Here is a 25,612-nt window from a genome sequence, read left to right as displayed (position 1 = left end):
CGATCGATGGAGAGTCATGCAGATTCCTCGATTTCTCTTCTAAGAATGTTTAGCTACATTGAGTTGAAGATTGCAACTACGAATTTCAGGACAAAGCTGGGGAGCGGAGCATTTGGCATGGTGTACAAAGGATGTCTGGTAGACTGTACACTTGTGGCGGTAAAGAAGATGAACAGTGTACAGAGACAAGATGAGAAGCAATTCCGAGCAGAAATCAGCTCTCTATAACTAATTTATCATTCTTAGTCAGGCTCCGAGGCTTTTATGCAGAAGGCAAGAGAAGGTATTTGATTTATGATTTCATGTGTAATGGCTCTTTTAGTTCCTTACTCTTCTCAAATAAATCTAAAGGTAAACATAAGGTTCTCGACTGGAAGACTCGATTTGAGATCGCGTTAGGCATAGCAAGAGGATTACTTTATCTCCATGAAGAATGCAGAGATTGTATCATTCACTGCGATGTTAAGCCCGAAAATATTCTTCTCGACATTAATTTTTCGACTAGAAGTTGGCAGATTTTGGACTGGCAAAGCTTGTGGGTAGAGATTTCAGCCGTGTTCTCACTACAACAAGAGGAACGAGAGGATACTTGGCTCCAGAGTGGATCTCTGGTCTTCCCATTACTCCCAAGGTTAATGTGTACAGTTTTGGTATGACGCTTTTGGAAATCATTTCTGGCCGAAGAAATTTGGATTTAAGCATTCAAGACTCAACTAAGTATTACTTTCCCTCATGGGCTGCCTCCCAAATTTTCAACGGCAACACAATTAATATTGTGGAGGCAGGAACTGCAGAGGAAACTGACAGTGAAGAGGTGAGAAGAACAATTATTGCGGGGTTGTTATGCATTGAAAAGTACGAGGGAGTGAGGCCGAACATAAGGCAAGTGGTGCTAATGCTGGAAGGGAAGTTGCAGCCACAAATTTCACAAATTCAGTACTATGCGCTTATGGACAATCCAATAGACCAAAGAAACACTAGTAGCAGTGGCGATATATGATGTAAATAGATTTCAATAGTTGTGAAAGACACGAAAATTAGACTTGCAGTGTTTTATGAACATGGATTGTGGCTGCCTCTTGGTATCAACATGGATTGTGGCTGCCTCTTGGTATCAACATGGAAAATGCTTTACCTTCCCAATTCTATTGTATAGTTTAGATTTTTGAAGATCTGAAAGATTAATCATTGACTATTTTTAAGCCAATAGGCTTATTTCTATTGGGATTGCCGCCTTAATGTTGTGACATTCTGGTGTTGTCGGAAATCATAAAATAGAATCCGGTCATGAACAGCAATCTGTAGAAAGCTCCAAAAGACATAATCAAATTTAGGATTTCTAAATCGGCTTAAATATTGTATGTCATGCAAAGATTAGTTTTAAAGCCCTTCTTGTCCAGTAAGACCATGTACGGAGCTCCTTCCTCCAAATCTTCACAATACCATTTTCCAAATTATAATTGAATAATGCAAGAGATTAGTGAAACATGTAAGGTATCACAATGGAAACTCTGAAGGGAATTCGCTCTCCTTTCCTTTGCCAAATTTCTTAATGTTTGTTTTGTTATATTATTAGTCCCAAGAACTAAAGTTATTAATGCTCTATTTCTCATTAGTTCTGCTTAGGTAATTGTGCACGTTCTTCAGTCTTCATTTTAACCTATAGTTGGCATGAAAAATTTCATTATACGAAATTTAGAACATTTTAATATCTCTTTTTTCATTGGGCATGTTGCTTTTTCTCGATGGTCTTTTTGTTTTTTAGCCTCAAAAATTGAACAATAATAGAGTTAGGATAACTAGCAGGGACAAGAGATGTGTCTTTCTCTAGAAATTTTATGTGTCTTGTTACATGAGCTTCACGTGACTCACTCAAATAACAGGCTGCTACAGATGAGGCTATTACAGATGGCTAATATCTTTCAGCATGCAACATTTTATCTTTGTTCATCCATATCTGGTGAAACTTGTCAAATTCAACTGAAAAGAAAAGAAGAAATTTATACCTGGCAAAAAATATTTCTACAATTTTTCGCTGGACTAACCAGACATTAAGATGGCTTTTCTGCAACAATACTAGTTAGGGTTGAGGAATTTCATGTGTTCATTAGACAATCACCAGTTTTATCTAATCCGATATGTAAATTATTACTCGCTAAACTGGTTTCTCTACGACTTGTTTGTCATAGCTTAAATTGTGTTATTTTAATATGGAGATTCAGATCTTCATTTCTTTTCTGCAAAATTTACTTGGTGTGGATTAGCGAAGCTTGTATTAAAGGATTCTTTGCATTTGGTGAGATATTTTAAAGATTGATGACAACTGAGACTTTTTTCCTTGCACAAATTCATGTTTCTAGAGAATTTCTGTTGATTTTATTTTATTTATATGCAACTTCATATAATTTTTTATTTTATTTTTGCTTATGTTGAGTATCTGATGGAACCATTTTTGCTGAATTTTGACTTCACGCTTAGTTAATTTTCTATGGGTTGGTGATTTGTTATTGAATTTTCTTTTTCTACCTAAAATTTCATTGATGTTGCAATATTTTTTATATTGACCTCTATATCAAGTACTTTTGGAATGTTTTGAATGAGTTTAATCCACGGGTAGTTTTAATGAAACTTTAGTTGATTTTGGAACTATTTTTAAAAGTGAACGTTTGAATTGACTGAAGAAACTTTGAGCAATTTGTAAGATGAAAAGGAATCACTAAAATTGGTGCATGGGAAAATGGCTATGAAAAAGTGAAAAAAGTGTCATAATTGAATTTAAGCAATGTAAAATTTAGATATGCGCATGTTTACCTTATAGATTTCATTAGGAAGTTGACAATACCAATTATTCTCCAAACATCTGTGAAATGGCCCCAATTGAATAGTTACATAAAACTTGTGAAAATTGTATTCAGCTATCTTTGCTACAAATTCCAAATGTATAGATGACATATATATCAATATTATTCTTTCTTGGTTTCCCTTCACATCCAATCTCAATTCATGTTATATTAAGACCGAACTTCAAACTTGGAGGGCTTTGGAGGTTGACATGTGCTCCCAAAAGGATAGCGTTGCAGGCAGGGTTGTATAGAGGACCGTTTGTTATTTTGCTGGGCTCTATTGTTCTATACTGCTCATCATCCCTAATTCTATTTTTTCTTTCCAGATATTTGTAAAACTAGAAACGTCGAACAAATGGGTTGCCATTACTTTTTGGCACAAAGTTTGGATTGTAAAAGCCATCAAAATTTTGATTTGGCCTCATTGCCCTTGTTTTCTATTTGGATCTTCTGATTCATGCCTAGTCAATTGTATAATCTATAATTAGTTGATTGGAGAGAGAGAACAACATAATTTTTTGCGGGCATGATTATTTGCGAGTTGTCCAAACATAGGTAACTTTTGTTTGTTTAGAAGGTGGAGACCAACATATTTTTTTATACATGATTATTTGTGAGTTGTCCAAATAGAGATAACTTTTCTTTGTTTAGAAGGTGGGGATTAATGTTTTTGACTTGCTATTACACATTTATTGTTGCATTGGGACCTGAAAAAATTGCAAAACAAGCCCATTTATACTATAGACTAAGATAAATTCCTATTAAATCGAATTTCTAGAATTCAATTATTTTTTATCAGCATTCAATTTTCCTACTAGTATTTTTAATTTTATATTGAGAAAATTTGATGAAAAATAGAAAGATGAACTCTTTCTTAAAAGTGGGTGAGTCATCTTCAAGGAACGTTAGGGTTTTTGTTGACAGTTTAAAAGATAAGATAGAATTTTTAGCATTTTTTGATGTTACTAGTAGATTATTTATATATTATATTGTATTAAAGGGCTTGACTAGACACTTGGAAATGTTAAAACAATACTAGTGCCTCACTTGTGCTTTCAAATTTGGCATGCATTTTTTATAGAGTTAGCCACATAAGTGTGTTTCTGACATGTCAGATAGACAGTAGCTTGTAGGATACAATAATATACTTAGTAGGACTGGTATTTTCTTCAACATATTGCATAGATAATATCTTGTCTATGTTCCCACATTTTACTTACATGTCTAGCATGGTAATTTCAATGATAATATGGCAATGCCCTACAACAATTTTATGGATAATATCTAGGTGCTATGACACATATAATTTTTTTCCCCTTTATCTTGACACCTTTCTCCTCACAATTTTCGGTCCCAGAGGTAACTGCTCTTGCTAAGAGGGTTGCATTTCTTGAATATGAGTTGTCTTATTACAAATAACTTAAATCTCATTTTAATCCTATTAAATAACTCTAAAAATTGTATTTTATCTATTTATCTTTGTTATGTTGCTAATATTTAGTTGTGAAGCTTTTCTTAGGAAAAAAGTCGGTGAAATTTGATTCTTACAAGAACAATTAGCAAGAATTCATCAGCTTTATGTTAGCAATCTTAGCAATGATCATTTTCGATAATAATTAAAATATAAGTTTGATAAACTTTTTTGATCTATATCTATAAAGGCTTATACAATTTAATATTTTTATATAGATTTTTAAAGAAAATTTATACGAAAACAAATGGAATGTCATTGATTACAATAGTAAATATTTTTAAATAAAGAATAGATTGTGTATATAGGGATAGTCTGATTAAATTCAATTGTTGAACGTGCATTGTAATTTTAATGAAGATTTTATCAAAGTTTACAAAAATATTTGGAATAAGTATATAAGAATATAAGAATCTTACAGTCATTTATTATTAAAATTTATTTTTCAATTGTTATTTTTGAAATAGACCGTGTAAGGATTTTTTCGTCAACTTTTAGATCACATTGTATGATCCAACATTCTTTCCTTTTATTTCTCTTTCGTTCAGATGATAGATATGGAAGTATGATCTGAAAAAATATTTACATAATCATTTCTAAAAATAGCTTACCACTATTATTAAAATTCATTTCAAATAAAAATTTAAAGTATAATAAATCAAATAACAAAAGATCAAAACTTTACGTAGCCAAAAGAAAAAAGCTATTTAATGTGAATGGTGTGGACTAAGAAGTCATGTGACATGTCCCTTTACTAATTTTGTATGATATTTCATGCCTCTAATTAGATTTTCAAGATCAAACAACTAATATCACAAAGATCCACCAAATTTATCAAGAAACCCCAAATCGGGTATGCCAGAAATAGTGCCAAAAGCTTCACAGCTTCACCTATTATTAATAAATCTGAAAGTGGACATTTTTATAGAAATTTGAGCAGCATAACAGGCTTAAGCAAAACTTTTTCCTTGATTTCACCCATCGTTAGTTATGGAACGGACCTCCTCAAGCCTTAAAATGTACTTAAAAATAAATGCTAAGGTGGATATTTTCGTCAAAGATAAACGCCACTTCCAAGAGGCCTTGGATTTAGAAATTAACTCCCCAGTTTTCCAAACATGTGAGCTACAGATTCATACCAAAGAGCTAGGAATGCACTACGCTCTCACATTTAATAATCTGAAAGTAATGCTTTAAATTTTGTGGCCGAGAAACAACTGTGTTGGTTCATAGTTAGGTGGGAAAGGGTTTGGAGAAACATTTTTGGGTAGACAAGTCCAGTAAACCAGTCGTCGCAGAAGCAGCTCCCCGGGATTAAGTCAGTCGTCGTAGTCAAGCTGCTCCGTGGCTAAGCCAGTCATACAAGTCTATGTGTGGATAAGTCAGGTGTCGTAGTCCACAAAGTAGAAGTATCTAATAATGATTTTTTTTTGATGTTGTGTTGTATTTAGGTAAGAATTAGTTTTATTTACTTAAATGTAAGAGCTAAAAGTTTTAGTAAATAAATAGAATTTAAATAATTGATAAAAATCTATCTAAACTAAGAGTGTTTATTATGCCAAGGTCTATATTTTTTTAGATAACAATAATTAATATTCTATCAAATTGATACTTATTTTTTAGTGGATATTATGTATATTTTTTTTTAGTATTAATTATAATTTTTGGTAATTATTTAACTTAACATTGATAAAATGATTTTGAAAAAATAAATGTGATAAATATTTTTGATTGGCTATTATATTTTATAAAAGAGTTATAAATAATGATGAAAAAATATATAAAGAGTACAAACTAGAATATTAAATACAAAAGAAGTCACTTATTTCAAATGTAACAATATTAAATAACTTACTTTTCGTTCTTAAAATTGATTTTTGAGATAAAATTAGTAAAATAATTTTTTTTTTTTAAATCAATTAAAAATATTATAAAGATTTAAATAAATAGAAATGATTATATATTAAAAAATAATAATTTACAATGAACTATTTAAGATTTCTTTTTTTCTTAAATATCAATCATAAAATGGTCAACTTACATTACATTTTAATTTTTTTACTATTATAGGAATTTTACATATATTTACATTTGAAAATTAAATATTAATTAAATGAGAAAATGTCTTTTTGTAATTATAATTTTTAATGAGTAAAATTTATGAATTATATGGTCCAATATTGATTATGAAAAATTAAAATATTATTAAAAGTAAAAATAAAAATAAAAATAATAAAAATATATTTTAAAAAGTCAATATTATAAAACTAATTAAATTCACCTAGTAAAGGAAGAACATTAGTAATGACAATTAGATTGAACAATGATCCTAATAGTTAAATACTTGAAGATTATTTTGTGATTGGGATTATGTTGGTTTTTGACTCACTTTGTGTCTTTAGTCTAGAATATTCACTATAAAAGATATTAATAGTTCATTTCTCTCTTTCAAACTATTCCCAAGAAACCAACCGTTCTCAAAGTTCTCATGACTTTAGTAGTACAATAATCATAAGCTACCTAACTAAATGTTGGCTTCCATTCTTCCTACACTTCCAACATCTACTCTCAAGCACCCAAGGGTTCTTGTGGTTCTAGAATGTTACAAGCACAACAACGATAATTAGAACAAACCAAGATAAAAATACTCTTTCAACACACACTAAAGTTACTTGACCATTTTCTCATTGCTAATTTGTAAGCACAAATCTAATAGAAGGAAAAGTTCTAAAACCATATGTAAGTTTTTCTTTAAAATTTATATGTAATATGCTCTACAAACTGAGGTAGCTAAATTATTTTCCACAAATTCAACTATAAATATAATAAAACTACTCAAAAATATCTTGGTTATATATGTAATATAATAAACTAAGAGATTGTTACTTTCTTTCAAAAACTATTCCCAAACAACCATCGATCCTCATGGTTCCTATAACATTATGAGTATAATAATGATACGCTACACTACTAAATAATGGACCTTACATTATAAGCATTAATATAGTACTTGTACGAGATCTTTCATATTCACAATTACATTCTTTGCTTCAAATTTTTTGTGTAAGAAATCTGTAACTTGATTAATTCATAAAAGTTTGTTACCAAAAATTCTCATTATTGACCTTGCTAAGCCCAGTTGACAACAAAAAGTATTTTATATTTTAGTCCCTTTGTATCATATATGTATGTGGCATCACAAAAGTAATACAAATAATTTTATATATCATTTTTATGGAGTTGAGAGTATTTCAATAGTTGATTTAGACATTACTTTATAACTATACTACCAGTCCAAGTTCCAAGGGTCTAATGATTGCTTAAAGTGCTTCTCTAACATGTGTTCAATTGTTATTGTATTTGCCATAGCAATATACTATTGCAATCACTTCTATTTAACAAGTGATTAATCTTTTTCGTTCCAACCAATTAGGTTTAAATATTTTAATTTTGAATTTTGAATTTTTATTTTTCTAAGGTATATATGTGATATTTTTAGTTCTTAAACCAATAAAACTATTTTACTTGCAATTTATTGGCTTAGATATTTGGGTCTTATACGAGCAAATTTACAGGAAGTATCCCTATTCTAAGGCTATATTTTTGGATGCACAAATATATAAACATATGAAGGTGTGTGTGTGTGTGTGTGTGTGTGTTTGTGTGTGTGTACTTTAGATAAAATTAAATAAAATATTAATAAACTAAGATACAACTATTCTTTATTTTTAATATACAACTGTGCTATAAATATATTATTTAATAATATATGAATTTTAAATAGCTTTTTAAAAAAAAAAAGTAAAATGAAATTATTTTTGATGATAACCATTTTATTCTACTTAATTAAACCATTATGTCTTACAAAAAATAGAAGCAACTACATCACACTTGTTTCATAAATAATCTGCACAACTAATTATATTAAACAAGTAGTTAACTAAATAAATTTGTAGTCTTTCACAGATGGTTTACATATAGTGCTTCAAAATTTATATTTCTAAAATTATACATCAAGAGTTTTCCTCTACAAATAGTTTGACTTGTTGATGTTCATTTTATTATTGAAACTTAAAGACCTCTTTAAAAATTATTAAACCACCCCAACTTAAATTTAACTCCAAGACAAATAGTAATTCAGGATCGACAAAATAGGAAAACAAACGTTCCTGTATGAGGGCTCCCAACTGCCACCTTCTTTTGTGTTATTTTTTAAATGTGCTAATTTTGTCTCCCAAAACAGAAGAAACTAAAACATGATTAAAACTACCATGGCATGTTGGTAACTAAAGATTCAAACATTTAGAAGAGTGTTATGTCTAAACAAGGCTATGTAAAACTTTAAATATACTTATCTACATTTTTTTTTTTTTAATATTATATCTAATTTACAACTTTATAAGTACCAAATATATTAAAATTTAATATCCATGATATTACTAAATATACTCTCATTCACACAATAAAAAATGAAATAAAAGTTTAAAGAAGAAAAGGGCAACAGGTGTGTGCTTGACCAAACTGAACTATTATAAAATCTACAAAAAACTCTTAGTTAAATAATTTCACTTGAGATGACGGTTCACCTTTGTCAATATTGAAAAGATCATTCTACAAGCATGACAAGAACACATAGCATACAAAATAGTTGATAAAGATGATGTTTATGATGTATATTTTTTTGATAAATAAGTGACAAACAATCGTAGAAGAGTAGATAATAAAATTGAGATTCTATATGGCCAAGGGGTGGCCTATTGTTGGAGTTGAAAGAAAAAAATTATAGGGTCTGAGAATGATCAGAAGGAAAGTTGCATTGTTCAAAGACACACAAATATAGAATCTGTAGCTCCTAAATCAGTGCATTCATTTGATATTTCATCAAACATAAAAAATAGAATGGGACTGCTCATGGTTAGCCTAACTCTCACCCTTGGCATCATGGGAGGGCACTTGTTTCTTCCACTTATATATTTCCAATTTAGGGAACAATTTTTTCATGAAGTATTTTATTTTACATATCTAGTGGTCAACAAAGGATTTCACATTCAGATAGAACCTTGCACGAGATTCTTGGTCTACTTTGTCCTGTTAAAACCATTAGGGGCCAATGTATTCTTATATAATTAGAATTTTTTTCTTGGATTAATCTTAGAAGATCAAGTCACTATTACCACCAAGGCCATCTCCACCCTATTGCCAACTCCCGTAAATCACCCTAGAACTTTTTGTAAACTATTAAGACACCAACATAATAAATGTTGACAATATGATAGTCATCAAGCAGGACTTTCAAGAACCACCATTTCCTTGCTCTGTTGTCGTCACCTTTTTCCGTTGCCTCCAAAACATTTTTGGTATTAGACATCACCAAATTGGTGAATGTCTCAACTATAATAGCCTATCGGCTAACAAGGTATGCATGTTAGACAATAAACAAATAGTACTGTGGAAAAATATTTTAATAGAAAGTTGGGAATTTAACAAAAAGAGAAAATACAAGAGGGGTCTACAATTGAGAACATGCTAAGTCAAAGCTTAGTGAGTTATGTGTAAGACTAGTTTACCTATTGCACACTGAAATACCATGACTAATTTTAATTTCAATGGAATTATTTGCTTGTTTCAAACTTCTTGTCAAGGTCCACCACTCTTTTGAAATAAATCTCATTAAATATTTTACATCATATTTTTCAAATATGCTAGTAGGTATATGCCATATTCAACAAGAGCTCTGTAGAGCTGGAGTCCCACCTAATGAATAAATAGTTTGTGAAATCTGTCAAGTGTTCAAGTAATATTTTAATCAAAATTAAGCTTCTCATAATTGAAAATAATTAAATTTTTGATGAAATCATAAGATAAACAAAAGTGAGTAAGTTCTTTTTTTTTCTCAAAAATCAATAGAAAATTAATACATATGCTTTATAAAATGAAGACACTATGAAGGATGCAAATATTCAATAAATAAAGAAACCAATTAAATTACTTGGAGTTCATAAGTAAAAATGCCTATAAAATTTGGCCCACATAAGCATCTTCCAAAGATTTAGGCAAATCAAAGTGGTATCATGTAACATACGGTTGGATGCCTAAGAGTTGAAACAAAAGAATGAATGTCAAGATTTCCACTTACATCAAATGTTTATACACAAAAGTATATAATGTTAAAAAGGAATAGAGGCACATACACCTTTTGGATTGGGTCTAGTCATGCCATACAAAATGATATAGTTAAATCCCAATAGTATCACACTATAGCATTTAAAATGAAATACATAGAAATAGAAATAATTAAAAATAAAAATGAAAAAATAAAAAATAAAAACAAATAAAAAATAGTAGAAATAAATAAATAAATGTGACTTTTCTATAAATGACTATAAATTTATCCCTCCACATGCCCAATGGTAAACAAACAACTTTAGAAAATAGAGTAAATCTATTTTACCCTCTATCCCACATATAGGGCACTCTTAAAGGTTTACCACGTATAATGCTAATCACAAGGTCAAAGGAAAATTCTCAAAAAATAGACTTTCTGCAATACCCGATTATCCATCTACTACTGCTTTGATCAATTAAATTTGCGTTCGAGCTGAAAAGAATAAAAAAAAAATGTGTGTACAAAATCTATTCAAAGATTCAAAGGGAGATATAGTGAATCTAACATGGTGGAGATTGGGGACTTAATTTTTAGATGTAAAGTCCTCATTGTCATGCAATTGAACTTAGCCAATTTCCTAAAGATATCAGGTTTTTGATTCTTAAAGACATTTTATTGCTACACTATTCAAAATGTGGATGATGCCATGCTTGAAGGATTCAAGACCATGTGGCCATAGCTTCAAAATTTGGCAGGTCGTATTTATTTTAAGTTGAGAAACTTTAATATGTGCTCTTCCAATCTCATGCATCTAAACATAGGCTATCTAAGCCATAATGACAGAAACAAGCCTCATGGATGTTGAGCAATACACTAGGCTTAAATTGCTACATGAAATTTCAAAAGGAGAATTAGTTAATAAAATCGGTCTTCAAAATTATAATCGAGGCAATGTTGTAAACCAAGAATTCCTAGAATAAGGGTTCTTAATAGGTTTCTAGCACTAGAAGAGTTGGTAATCCATGGCCTATGTTTCCAGGTAAATTGTTGTACATTGAGCTAAATATTTGTAGAATAATATTTATTTCTTTCAAATTCTTGTATAAATTTGATGACAATGGCATTGCTTCTTTTAAATTCTTGGATATGAATGAACATATATTATGTTTGATGTAGGAGATGATTCTGAATGAGATTTGAGTACAACAGATGAAATTGATAAATTTGAAAAATGGTGCAAGCCCATATTGGGGCAGACAACGCTAAAAAAGCATTGAATTTTTTGCATTTTCTTTTCAAAGATTGGTCCATTGAGTGTCACAAATTTTTTTTTTCAAGAAGACTATCCTAATAACATGCATAGTAAATTGCTAGATTAGGAAAATGAGTTTTCAAAATCAAGATTGTTCACTGCCATAAGAAAATAGTCAATGCAGGGGAGAACAAATTTTTAATTTTGTGGAAAAAACCTCTAGTCAGTGATGAAAATAGTAGTGGGAAAACTAGAAGCCTTGGAATGTGCAGATAGATTGATAAATTGAATTTAGCAAAAACTTCATTCATGATTGAAATATATATATAGGAAAAACTAGAAGTCAAAAGCAATTATACATCATATATTGTACACCATTTTTTAATCACTAAAGGATGGAACAAAAATTGAATTACTAAAGATCTCAAATAAATTTAGATAAGTTTTGCAAAAGATCCATGCTTAGACTGTCATATACCTGAAAAAATCACATTATAGACTAAAAAATCTGCAACAATTTAACACAGTTTTTTTCTTTTCTCTTGAAACACAATTTAAATAATATATTTAAATACATAAAAAAATTAACATCTCACTTAATTGAAAAATAAAATTAAGTTTCATAGATTTGTGTTCATAACTAGTAAAATGGACCTCACTTTATTTAAATGATATTTATTCCCAACAACATCTCTAGTGCCTCCATCCATAGTATTCTCTGCAATCATACAACAAACAAAAAATGAGGAATGAAATAAAATCAAATAAGTCAGTCTAAATTTAAAATATAAGAGCATCTGATGTGAAAATTTAATATGAAAAAAGGTGTTCAAACTGTAGGCTTTCAACCATCTTCTGTTGCAACACCTTCATACTCCAATAATGGAAGTGTTTAAAGATTATATTTTTTCATTGCACAATACACCATAGAAAGTATCCTAGAAATGGGAACTGATTTGATAAGCAACAAAATCAGCACTAAAAATGAATCCCAGTGGAAAATCTTGTGGCAAATTTCTTATGTTGAATGTGAAGCTAACCCAAGAAAAGTTAATGTTCCTGAGTCCATAATTACAATTCTCACCACACGAGGCCCCCTGACCTCTAAAGATTTTTTCTATTTACATGCACATGCAACACAAGACAGGTTACACCGTGAGATGCCATCACATGGAAGATGTTTCCTTTGAAAATTGCCACGCGTCTATTGAACAATTTGAAAAATGGCACTTGCTCTACTTCTCTAATTTTCAGTTGAATTTTTTTTAAAATCTAAAATTTCACTTAATAGAGAAATTAACTTAGACCATAAGATTAATGAACATTTTTTTCCCTTTGCACAGTTTTCAAAACATGAACTATTAGTTAAAAAGAGACTGAAAACTATAGTCTCCGCCTACATATGCAGGACTAATAAGCATTATGATTGTTCAAGAGGTCACGGAACATGCCAAGCTTAATGTGAAATAGTTAAAATCACACGCCTAGACTCTTCCTCTATTAATAATTCATTGCCCTTTCGATGCCTATTGCTCATATGACCAACTTTGGCCCTTTCAAAGACTTTTGCACATATGACCAACTTTTCATATGTTTCCCGTGCCAAATGTCTTCGCATATTAATTCCCCTGGATGACTCTGCCACTCTTTCTCCTCTCTCTATCGTGGCCAACGTTTGACATATGAGCAGAGTTGCTTCTCTCAAGTCTTTGTTACGCAACACTACCAAATAAATTTCCATGCGTTTGGAAGAACACTATACTTTTCACCCTCAGCTTAATTTTGTGAATGGCTGTCATATCCCCAAAAAACAATTTTATTTTATTTTAAACCCTACGTTATGCAACCACACCAACCTCTTTAAAATGAATTTTCACATCTCGCTTCTGGGAAATTGGAAACTTTGAGTTGGGAGTGAGGTTTCTCTTTCTGGGGTGTTTCCGGCTGAGCATAATTTCCTTTCTACTTGAGCGCTAGATAGTAAATTATATTGGGAGTGATGGACGAAACCAATAAAAAGTTCTGGATCTGTGTATTTATAGTGTGTATCCAACTGAAAACTCACGGCTCTGCAGTCAAAGGTGGACACTCTCTTGGGCGAATCGATGACTAGAAATCAGACAATAATTTCGAGAAATGGCACATCTGAATTGGGATTTTTCAGCCCAGATGGTACGAGTAACTGGTATATTGGCATCTGGAATGCCAATATAACAGAGAATACGATTGTTTGGGTGGCCAACAGGGAGTCTCCTGCGAGAGAAAGTTCTGGCGTTTTGAAGCTTTCAGGAGGAGGTGATCTTGGACTGTTTGACGCAATGGGTGCATCTCTTTGGTCTGCCAATGTGACCAAAAGGCTGTTTTACTAGATTCTGGTAATTTTGTGATGTGCAGTGATGCCAACAAATCTAAAGCTGTTTGGCAGAGTTTTGACTATCCCGTCGACACCTTGTTGCCAGGGATGAGCTTCGGTGGGCAGCAAAAGCTCGTCTATTGGAAAAGCCCTGTAGATCCTTCTCCTGGGATTTTCTCTTGTCAAGCAGACCCATCTGGAACCAAACAAACGGAGAAATATGGAACTTGGGACGGCAAGTCTTTCAGTGAAATCCCATGGATGATAAACCAAGTCTACTTCTACAATGTCGGCGTTGAAAGCACTCACTCTGGCTGTTATGTCAAGTATACATTGAATGGTACCAAGAATATGCTCTCATGTTTCGTCCTAACAAAGTCTGGAGGAATGCAAGCATATGATCTGCTTGATGACAGTAAATGGAATATGTTCTGGTCTCGACCAGAAGAACCCTGTTCCATATATGGTCTCTGCGGCGCCTACGGAATCTGCAACTCCAACAAATTTCAGTTCTGCTGCTGCGTACAAGGCTTAGCCCCAAAAGACACTCGCGCTTGGGATTTGCGAGAGTCGTGATCGAGTGGCTGTGTTCGACCGAGCCCCTTAAACTGCCATGCCAAAAATGGAAGCACCTACGGATTACGAGATCCGAGCAACAGTTTGGCTGCTGCTGAATCCGCATCGTCACACCCTACAATGACGAAGAAAGATTGCCAGAAAGCCTGCCTCCTCAACTGCTCTTGCACTGCGTTTGCTTTCAGTCCGCCTTCAGGGCCCTGCCAAATCTAGTCAGGCGATATTTTGAACTTGCGTACCTCTCTTCCATCAAAAACCAATGCAAATATTTTTATTCGAGTAGCTGCCTCTGTAAACGCTACGATCGATGGAGAGTCATGCAGATTCCTCGATTTCTCTTCTAAGAATGTTTAGCTACATTGAGTTGAAGATTGCAACTAGGAATTTCAGGACAAAGCTGGGGAGCGGAGGATTTCGCAAGGTGTACAAAGGACGTCTGGTAGACTGTACACTTGTGGCGGTAAAGAAGATGAACAGTGTACAGAGACAAGATGAGAAGCAATTCCGAGCAGAAATCAGCTCTCTATAACTAATTTATCATTCTTAGTCAGGCTCCGAGGCTTTTATGCAGAAGGCAAGAGAAGGTATTTGATTTATGATTTCATGTGTAATGGCTATCTTAGTTCCTTACTCTTCTCAAATAAATCTAAAGGTAAACATAAGGTACTCGACTGGAAGACTCGATTTGAGATCGCGTTAGGCATAGCAAGAGGATTACTTTATCTCCATGAAGAATGCAGAGATTGTATCATTCACTGCGAAGTTAAGCCCGAAAATATTCTTCTCGACAATAATTTTTTGACTAGAAGTTGGCAGATTTTGGACTGGCAAAGCTTGTGGGTAGAGATTTCAGCCGTGTTCTCACTACAACAAGAGGAACGAGAGGATACTTGGCTCCAGAGTGGATCTCTGGTCTTCCCATTACTCCCAAGGTTGATGTGTACAGTTTTGGTATGATGCGTTTGGAAATCATTTTTGGCCGAAGAAATTTGGATTTAAGCATTCAAGACTCAACTAAGTATTACTTTCCCTCATGGGCTGCCTCCCAAATTTTCAACGGCAACACAATTAATATTGTGGAGGCAGGAACTGCAGAGGAAACTGACAGTGAAGAGGTGAGAAGAACAATTATTGCCGGGTTGTTATGCATTCAAAAGTATGAGGGAGTGAGGCCGAACATAAGGCAAGTGGTGCTAATGCTGGAAGGGAAGTTGCAGCCACAAATTTCACAAATTCAGTACTATGCGCTTATGGATAATCCAATAGACCAAAAAAACACTAGTAGCAGTGGCGATATATGACGTAAATAGATTTCAATAGTTGTGAAAGACACGAAAATTAGACTTGCAATGTTTTATGCACATGGATTGTGGTTGCCTCTTGGTATCAACATGGAAAATGCTTTACCTTCCCAATTCTATTGTATAGTTTAGATTTTTGAAGATCCGAAAGATTAATCATTGACTATTTTTAAGCCAATAGGCTTATTTCTATTGGGCTTGCCGCCTTAATGTTGTGACATTCTGGTGTTGTGGGAAATCATAAAATAAAATCCGGTCATTAACAACAATCTGTAGAAATGTCCAAAAGACATAATCAAATTTAGGATTTCTAAATCGGCTTAAATATTGTATGTCATGCAAAGATTAGTTTTAAAGCCCTTCTTGTCTAGTACGACCATGAACGGAGCTCCTTCCTCCAAATCTTCACAATACCATTTTCCAAATTATAATTGAATAATGCAAGAAATTAGTGAAACATGTAAGGTATCACAATGGAAACTCTGAAGGGAATTCGCTCTCCTTTCCTTTGCCAAATTTCTTAATGTTTGTTTTGTTATATTATTAATCCCAGGAACTAAAGTTATTAATGCTCTATTTCTCATTAGTTCTGCTTAGGTAATTGTGCACGTTCTTCAGTCTTCATTTTAACCTATAGTTGGCATGAAAAAATTCATTATACGCAATTTAGAGCATTTTAATTTCTCTTTCTTCATTGGGCATGTTTCTTTTTCTCGGTGGTCTTTTTGTTTTTTAGCCTCAAAAATTGAACAAAAATAGAGTTAGGATAACTAGCAGGGACAAGAGATGTGTCTTTCTCTAGAAATTTTATGTGTCCTTTCACATGAGCCTCACGTGACTCTCTCAAATAACAGGCTGCTACAGATGAGGCTATTACAGATGGCTACTGTCTTTTACCATGCAACATTTTATCTTTGTTCATCCATATCTGGTGAAACTTGTCAAATTCAACTGAAAAGACAAGAAGAAATTTATACCTGGCAAAAAATATTTCTACAATTTGTCGCTGGACTAACCAGACATTAAGATGGCTTTGCTGCAACAACACTAGTTAGGGTTGAGGAATTTCATGTGTTCATTAGACAATCACCAGTTTTATCTAATCCGATATGTAAATTATTACTCGCTAAACTGGTTTCTCTATGACTTGTTTTTCGTATCTTAAATTGTGTTATTTTAATATGGAGATTCAGATCTTGATTTCTTTTTTACAAAAATTGCTTGGTGTGGATTATTGAAGCTTGTATTAAAGGATTCTTTGCATTTGGTGAGATATTTTAAAGATTGATGACAACTGAGACTTTTTTCCTTGCACAAATTCATGTTTCTAGAGAATTTCTGTTGATTTTTATTTTTTTATATGCAACTTCATATAATTTTTTATTTTATTTTTGCTTATGTTGAGTATTTGATAGAACCATTTTTGCTGAATTTTGACTTGGTGATTTGTTATTGAATTTTCTTTTTCTACCTAAAATTTCATTGATGTTGCAGTTTTTTTTATATTGACCTCTATATCAAGTACTTTTGGATTGTTTTGAATGAGTTTAATCCACGGGTAGTTTTAATTGAAACTTTAGTTGATTTTGGAACTATTTTTAAAAGTGAATGTTTGAATTGACTGAAGAAACTTTGACCAATTTGTAAGATGAAAAGGAATCACTAAAATTGGTGCATGGGAAAATGGCTATGAAAAAGTGAAAAAAGTGTCATAATTGAATTTAAGCAATGTAAAATTTAGAAATGTGCATGTTTACCTTATAGATTTCATTAGGAAGTTGACAATACCAATTGTTCTCCAAACATCTGTGAAATGGCCCCAATTGAATAGTTACATAAAACTTGTGAAAATTGTATTCAGCTATCTTTGCTACAAATTTCAAATGTATAGATGACATATATATCAATATTATTCTTTCTTGGTTTCCCTTCACATCCAATCTCAATTCATGTTATATTAAGACCAAACTTCAAACTTGGAGGGCTTTGCAGGTTGACATGTGCTCCCAAAAGGATAGCGTTGCAGGCAGGGTTGTATAGAGGACTGTTTGCTATTTTGGTTGGCTCTATTGTTCTATACTACTCATCATCCCTAATTCTATTTTTTCTTTCCAGATATTTGTAAAACTAGAAACGTCGAACAAATGGGTTGCCATTACTTTTTGGCACAAAGTTTGGATTGTAAAAGCCATCAAAATTTTGATGTGGCCTCATTGCCCTTGTTTTCTATTTGGATCTTCTGATTCATGCCTAGTCAATTGTATAATCTATAATTAGTTGATTGGAGAGAGAGAGAACAACATAATTTTTTTTGGGCATGATTATTTGCGAGTTGTCCAAACATAGGTAATTTTTCTCTGTTTAGAAGGTGGTGACCAACATAATTTTTTATACATGATTATTTGTGAGTTGTCCAAATAGAGATAACTTTTCTTTTTTTAGAAGGTGGGGATTAATGTTTTTGACTTTCTATTACACATTTATTGTTGCATTGGGACCTGAAAAAATTGCAAAACAAGCCCATTTATACCATAGGCTGAGATAAATTCCTATTTAATCAAATTTCTAGATTTCAATTATTTTTTATCAGCTTTCAATTTTCCTAGTAGTATTTTTAATTTTATATTGAGAAAATTTGATGAAAAATAGAAAGATGAACTCTTTCTTAAAAGTGGGTGTGTCATGTTCAAGGAATGTTAGGGTTTTTGTTGATAGTTTAAAAGATAAGATAGAATTTTTAGCATTTTTTGATGTTACTAGTAGATTATTTATATATTATATTTTATTAAAGGGCTTGACTAGACACTTGGAAATGTTAAAACAATACTAGTGCTTCACATGTGCTTTCAAATTTGGCATGCATTTTTGATAGAGTTAGCCACATAAGTGTGTTTCTAACATGTCAGATAGACAGTAGCTTGTAGGATACAATAATATACTTAGTAGGACTAGTATTTTCTTCAACATATTGCATAGATAATATCTTGTCTATGTTCCCACATTTTACTTACATGTCTAGCATGGTAATTTAAATGATAATATGGCAATGCCCTACAACAATTTTATGGATAATATCTAGGTGCTAGGACACATATAATTTTTTTTTCCTTTATCTTGACACCTTTCTCCTCACAATTTTCTGTCCCAGAGGCAACTGCTCTTGCTAAGAGGGTTGCATTTCTTGAATATGAGTTGTCTTATTACAAATAACTTAAATCTCATTTTAATCCTATTAAAGAATTCTAAAAATTGTATTTTATCTATTTATCTTTGTTATGTTGCTAATATTTAGTTGTGAAGCTTTTCTTAGGAAAAAAGTCGGTGAAATTTGATTCTTACAAGAACAATTAGCAAGAATTCATCAGCTTTATGTTAGCAATCTTAGCAATGATCATTTTCGATAATAATTAAAATATAAGTTTGATAAACTTTTTTGATCTATATCTATAAAGGCTTATACAATTTAATATTTTTATATAGATTTTTAAAGAAAATTTATAGGAAAACAAATGGAATGTCATTGATTAAAATAGTAAATATTTTTAAATAAAGAATAGATTGTGTATATAGGGATAGTCTAATTAAATTCAATTGTTGAACGTGCATTGTAATTTTAATGAATATTTTATCAAAGTTTACAAAAATATTTGGAATAAGTATATAAGAATATAAGAATCTTACAGTCATTTATTATTAAAATTTATTTTTCAATTGTTATTTTTGAAATAGACTGTGTAAGGATTTTTCCTTCAACTTTTAGATCACATTGTATGATCCAGCATTCTTTCCTTTTATTTCTCTTTCATTCAGATGATAGATATGGAAGTATGATCTGAAAAAATATTTACATAATCATTTCTAAAAATAGCTTACCACTATTATTAAAATTCATTTCAAATAAAAATTTAAAGTATAATAAATCAAATAACAAAAGATCAACACTTTACATAGCCAAAAGAGAAAAACTATTTAATGCAAATGGTGTGGACTAAGAAGTCATGTGAAATGTCCCTTTACTAATTTTGTATGATATTTCAGGCCTCTAATCAGATTTTCAAGATCAAACAACTAATATCACAAAGATCCACCAAATTTCTCAAGAAACCCCAAATCGGGTATGCCAGAAATAGTGCCAAAAGCTTCACAGCTTCACCTATTATTAATAAATCTGAAAGTGGACATTTTTACAGAAATTTGAGCAGCATAACAGGCTTAAGCATAACTTTTTCCCTGATTTCACCCATCGTTAGTTATGGAATGAACCTCCTCAAGCCTTAAAATGTACTTAAAAATAAATGCTAAGGTGGATATTTTCGTCAAAGATAAATGCCACTTCAAAGAGGCCTTGGATTTAGAAATTAACTCCCCAATTTTCCAAACTTGTGAGCTGCAGATTCATACCAAAGAGCTAGGAATGCACTACACTCTCACATTTAATAATCTGAAAGTAATGCTTTAAATTTTGTGGCCGGGAAACAACTATGTTGGTTCATAGTTAGGTGGGAAAGGGTTTGGAGAAACATTTTTGGGCAAACAAGTCCAATAAAGCAGTCGTCCTAGAAGCAGCTCCCCGGGATTAAGTCAGTCGTCGTAGTCAAGCTGCTCCGTGGCTAAGCCAGTCATACAAGTCTACGTGTGGATAAGTCAGGTGTCGTAGTCCACAAAGTAAAATTTGTTTCTCGTGTTTCATGGAAAACGGTTCTAAAAAATATAGCCAAGCCAAATTTTAATGTAAATGTATAAGTCAATTGTAATAGTATGAAAAGTTTAATTATACTATCATAGGTATGTTGGAGATATGTAGGAGGTTTAAACTTCTACTTTCAAGGAAGAAGAGATAAAGTGAAGATTTATTTTTGTTATGTGAATATTTGAAATCTTTTCCTAAATTGTATTTAGGAGTTCTTATTTTTCAGTAAGCGGATGAAAATGAGATGGGAAAAAAATTTGTCTCAGATTGTTATTTGCCATTTAGTAACCATTTATGTTTAAATTTTCAGTAAAAATAAAATTAGAAGGAAACTAATTTTTTTAACTTGTTTTTATTGTTGCACGACATAGATATGTATTAATGAGAGGACCAACTTTTTTCAATTTTAGAGATTAAACTTTTAATCCGAAATTGACTACAAGATTGCTGGGACCAACAACTTTGAAATATTCCTAAACAAAATCCATAATCTCGAACTCTATTTTTTAGGAAGTGGCCATCAATGAGACCTCACCTTAAGTCATGGAGACGAGCAACAAGGAGTTAAAATACAAAGACAAGCATGGGCCTTATCTAATATCCACAAGATGAGGGATTCATAGTTGAGTGTTAAAGTATCTAAATACTTACACCACCAATTCTTAAACTATATGCAAGGATATTTTTTTCAAGGCTCATCATTTGTTATATAAATTGTACTAGTAGTTACATGCTTATATGCATGTGATGAGGAGGAGCCAATAGGTTTTATTTATCAACAAGTTGGTAGTAATGGCTGCTAAGCACATAGGAGAAGGGAAATTTGATATCAAATACAATATAGGTGTGTAAATCCTAATGAGCCTTTGACAAGCTTAATAAAGTGTGTGAAACTATTGATGACATGAGGTATTGAAATTTGGTTAGGCAATGATTCTCTTTCTATGCTTTTTCTTTTCTTTTTCCAATTTGTGGGCCATCCTTTCTAGGTAGATCAATGTAACTTGGGATCTTTGACAAGATTAGGTATTATATTGGAAGTGGCCTTTATAGATTCTGACCAAGGAGAAAACAGTGATATTGTAACTTGATATTTGATCTATTTGAAATACTATATTTTATTTGTATTGTTGAATGATATATTAAATAAATCCCCTCAATCAATATTTTAAAGTAATCTAATAATTATCCTTATGAATGCTTTGATAATCTTTATTAATAATATATGAGGTTCATTAGGGTTTACAAATCTATTCTTGTGTTACTCATAATTGCATTTTTCATGTGCTTCTCTTTCCTTATTTCTACTTTTTTTTTTCTGAATACCTTTACCATTGAGTTGTTTGTTTTTGTCCTATTTAAATTGTACACCGAGTCATTATATTATAGATGGAAAGATGACTTTATTTATTTTATTAAAATAAATAAGAAGTCTACGTGTGTTACTTGACAAAGGATTATAAATTAAGTGTTATTTGAATTAAATATATGTTTTGGATAAAGCTATTTTTAATCTAATGATAAAATTATATGAAATTATTATTTATAAATAATAATATGACTTATTCTAATAGAAATAAAGTATTTAATAATCACTTTAATATTTTAGTAAATAATCAATTTAGTATTTTCAAAATATTTTTTTCTTATATTTATCTTTTATTAATATAATAATAAATGTTAAATAATTTTTGAAGAAATATACTTAAAGTATCTAATAATGATTTTTTTTTTATGTTAAGTTGTATTTAGGTAAGAATTAGTTTTATTTACTTAAATGTAATAGCTAAATGTTTTAGTAAATAAATAGAATTTAAATAATTGACAAAAATCTATCTAAACTAAGGGTGTTTATTATGCCAAGGTCTATATTTTTTTAGATATCATTAATTAATATTCTATCAAATTGATAGTTATTTTTTAGTGAATATTATGTATATTTTTTTCAGTATTAATTTTAATTTTTCGTAATTATTTAACTTAACATTGATAAAAAGATTTTAAAAAAATAAATGTGATAAATATTTTTGATTGGCTATTATTTTTTGTAAAAGAGTTATAAATAATGATGAAAATATATATAAAGAATACAAACTAGAATATTAAATACAAAAGAAGTCACTTATTTCAAATGTAACAATATTAAATAACTTATTTTTCCTTCTTAAAATTGATTTTTGAGATAAAATTAGTAAAATAATTTTTTTTTAAATCAGTTAAAAATATTATAAAGATTTAAATAAATAGAAATGATTATTTATTAAAAAATAATAATTTAAAATGAATTATTTAAGATATTTTTTTTCTTAAATATCAATCATAAAATGGACAACTTACATTACATTTGAATTTTTTTACTATTATAAAAATTTTATATATATTTACATTTGATAATTAAATATTAATTAAATGAGAAAATATCTTTTTGTAATTATAAATTTTAATGAGTAAAATTTATGAATTATATGGTCCAATATTGATTATGAAAAGTTAAAATATTATTAAAAGTAAAAGTAAAAATAAAAATAACAAAAATATATTTTAAATAGTCAATATTATAAAACTAATTAAATTCACCTAGTAAAGGAAGAACATTAGTAATGACAATTAGATTGAACAATGATCCTAATAGTTAAATACTTGAAGATTATTTTGTGATTGGGATTATGTTGGTTTTTGACTCACTTTGTGTCTTTAGTCTAGAATATTCACTATAAAAGGTATTAATAGTTCATTTCTCTCTTTCAAACTATTCCCAAGAAACCAACAATTCTCAAAGTTCTCATGACTTTAGTAGTACAATAATCATAAGCTACCTAACTAAATGTTGGCTTCCATTCTTCCTACACTTCCAATAGCTACTCTCAAGCACCCAAGGGTTCTTGTGGTTCTAGAATGTTACAAGCACAACAATGATAATTAGAACAAACCAAGATAAAAATACTCTTTCAAGACACACTAAAGTTACTTGACCATTTTCTCATTAATAATTTGTAAGCACAAATCTAATAGAAGGAAAAGTTCTAAAACCATATGTAAGTTTTTCTTTAAAATTTATATGTAATATGCTCTACAAATGAGGTAGCTAAATTGTTTTCCACAAATGCAACTATAAATATAATAAAACTACTCAAAAAAATCTTGGTTATATATGTAATATAATAAACTAATAGATTGTTACTTTCTTTCAAAAACTATTCCCAAACAACCAACGATCCTCATGGTTCCTATAACATTATGAGTACAACAATGATAAGCTACACTACTAAATAATGGACCTTACATTATAAGCATTAATGTAGTACTTGTACGAGATCTTTCATATTCACAATTACATTCTTTGCTTCAAATTTTTTGTGTAAGAAATCTATAACTTGATTAATTCATAAAAGTTTGTTACCAAAAATTCTCATTATTGACCTTGCTAATCCCAGTTGACAACAACAAGTATTTTATATTTTAGTGCCTTTGTATCATATATGTATGTGGCATCACAAAAGTAATACAAATAATTTTATATATCATTTTTATGGAGTTGAGAGTATTTCAATAGTTGATTTGGACATTACTTTATAACTATACTACCAGTCCAAGTTCCAAGGGTCTAATGATTGCTTAAAGTACTTCTCTAACATGTGTTCAATTGTTATTGTATTTGCCATAGCAATATACTATTGCAATCACTTCTATTTAACAAGTGATTAATCTTTTTCCTTCCAACCAATTATGTTTAAATATTTTAATTTTGAATTTTGATTTTTTATTTTTCTAAGGTATATATGTGATATTTTTAGTTTTTAAACCAATAAAACTATTTTACTTGCAATTGATTGGCTTAGATATTTGGGTCTTATAGGAGGAAATTTACAGGAAGTATCCCTATTCTAAGGCTATATTTTTTGATGCACAAATATATAAACATATGAAGGTGTGTGTGTGTGTGTTTATATATATATATATATATATATATATATATATATATATATATATATATATATATATATATATATATATATATATATATATATATATATATATATATATATATATATATATATATATATACTTTAAATAAAATTGAATAAAATATTAATACACTAAGATACAACTATTCTTTATTTTTAATATACAACTATGCTATAAATATATTATTTAATAATATATAAATTTGAAATAGGTTTTTTTTTTAAAAAGTAAAATTAAATTATTTTTGATGATAACCATTTTATTCTACTTAATTAAACCATATTGTCTTACAAAAAATACAAGGAACTACATCGCACTTGTTTCATAAATAATCTGCACAACTAATTATATTAAACAAGTAGTTAACTAAATAAATTTGTAGCCTTTCACAAATGGTTTACATACAGTGCTTCTAAATTTATATTTCTAAAATTATACATCAAGAGTTTTCCTCTACAAATAGTTTGACTTGTTGATGTTCATTTTATTATTGAAACTTAAAGACCTCTTTAAAAATTATTAAACCACCCAAACTTAAATTTAAGTCCAAGGCAAATAGTAAGTCAGGATCGACAAATTAGGCAAACACACATTCCTCTATGAGGGCTCCCAACTACCACCTTCTTTTGTGTTATTTTTTAAATGTGCTAATTTTGTCTCCCAAAATAGAAGAAACTAAAACATGATTAAAACTACCATGGCATGTTGGAAACTCAAGATTCAAACATTTAGAAGAGTGTTATGTCTAAACAAGGCTATGTAAAACTTTAAATATACTTATCTACATTATTTGTTTTTAATATTATATCTAATTTACAACTTTATAAGTACCAAATATATTAAAATTTAATATCCATGAAATTACTAAATATATTCTCATTCACACAAAAAAAAATGAAATAAAATTTTAAAGAAGAAAAGGGCAACAGGCATGTGCTTGATCAAACTGAACTATTATAAAATCTACAAAAAACTTTTAGTAAAATAATTTCTCTTGAGATGACAGTTCGCCTTTGTAGATAATAAAATTGAGATTCTATATGGCCAAGGGGTG

General features: G+C 30.3%; 3 protein-coding genes across 3 annotated transcripts; all 3 read left to right on the top strand.

Annotated features, from left to right (window-relative positions):
* Nucleotides 1–6: 6 nt before the first annotated feature.
* On the top strand, nt 7–1,000 carry LOC149554140 (G-type lectin S-receptor-like serine/threonine-protein kinase SD2-2). Its single transcript, XM_089790435.1, has 3 exons — nt 7–159; nt 247–283; nt 516–1,000. The coding sequence occupies exons 1-3, from the start codon at nt 7–9 to the stop codon at nt 998–1,000; spliced, it is 675 nt and encodes a 224-aa protein (XP_089646561.1).
* Nucleotides 1,001–13,777: 12,777 nt separating this feature from the next.
* Nucleotides 13,778–14,601, top strand: LOC149554139 (G-type lectin S-receptor-like serine/threonine-protein kinase At2g19130). The gene is made up of 2 exons (XM_089790434.1): nt 13,778–14,007; nt 14,067–14,601. The coding sequence occupies exons 1-2, from the start codon at nt 13,778–13,780 to the stop codon at nt 14,599–14,601; spliced, it is 765 nt and encodes a 254-aa protein (XP_089646560.1).
* Nucleotides 14,602–14,721: 120 nt separating this feature from the next.
* On the top strand, nt 14,722–15,902 carry LOC149554138 (G-type lectin S-receptor-like serine/threonine-protein kinase SD2-2). The gene is made up of 4 exons (XM_089790433.1): nt 14,722–14,785; nt 14,925–15,061; nt 15,153–15,185; nt 15,408–15,902. The coding sequence occupies exons 1-4, from the start codon at nt 14,722–14,724 to the stop codon at nt 15,900–15,902; spliced, it is 729 nt and encodes a 242-aa protein (XP_089646559.1).
* Nucleotides 15,903–25,612: the final 9,710 nt, after the last annotated feature.

Source organism: Cupressus sempervirens, chromosome 6 (genome assembly GCF_028749045.1).
Source record: "Cupressus sempervirens isolate cs-2001-9-10 chromosome 6, ASM2874904v1, whole genome shotgun sequence".
Lineage (NCBI taxonomy): Eukaryota > Viridiplantae > Streptophyta > Pinopsida > Cupressales > Cupressaceae > Cupressus > Cupressus sempervirens.
Note: the sequence above shows the minus strand (reverse complement) of the source record. Positions and strands in the feature narration are given on the sequence as shown.

Bases quoted from the DNA above. Each gene is read 5' to 3' on its own strand.
- LOC149554140 (XM_089790435.1), top strand. From the start codon at position 7: ATGGAGAGTCATGCAGATTCCTCGATTTCTCTTCTAAGAATGTTTAGC. The intron at 160-246 runs GTAAAGAAGATG...TATCATTCTTAG, and splicing joins TAGACTGTACACTTGTGGCG to TCAGGCTCCGAGGCTTTTAT. The intron at 284-515 runs GTATTTGATTTA...AGAAGTTGGCAG, and splicing joins TATGCAGAAGGCAAGAGAAG to ATTTTGGACTGGCAAAGCTT.
- LOC149554138 (XM_089790433.1), top strand. From the start codon at position 14,722: ATGACGAAGAAAGATTGCCAGAAAGCCTGCCTCCTCAACTGCTCTTGC. The intron at 15,062-15,152 runs GTAAAGAAGATG...ATTCTTAGTCAG, and splicing joins TAGACTGTACACTTGTGGCG to GCTCCGAGGCTTTTATGCAG. The intron at 15,186-15,407 runs GTATTTGATTTA...TTTTTTGACTAG, and splicing joins TATGCAGAAGGCAAGAGAAG to AAGTTGGCAGATTTTGGACT.
- LOC149554139 (XM_089790434.1), top strand. From the start codon at position 13,778: ATGACTAGAAATCAGACAATAATTTCGAGAAATGGCACATCTGAATTG. The intron at 14,008-14,066 runs GTCTGCCAATGT...TGTGATGTGCAG, and splicing joins GCAATGGGTGCATCTCTTTG to TGATGCCAACAAATCTAAAG.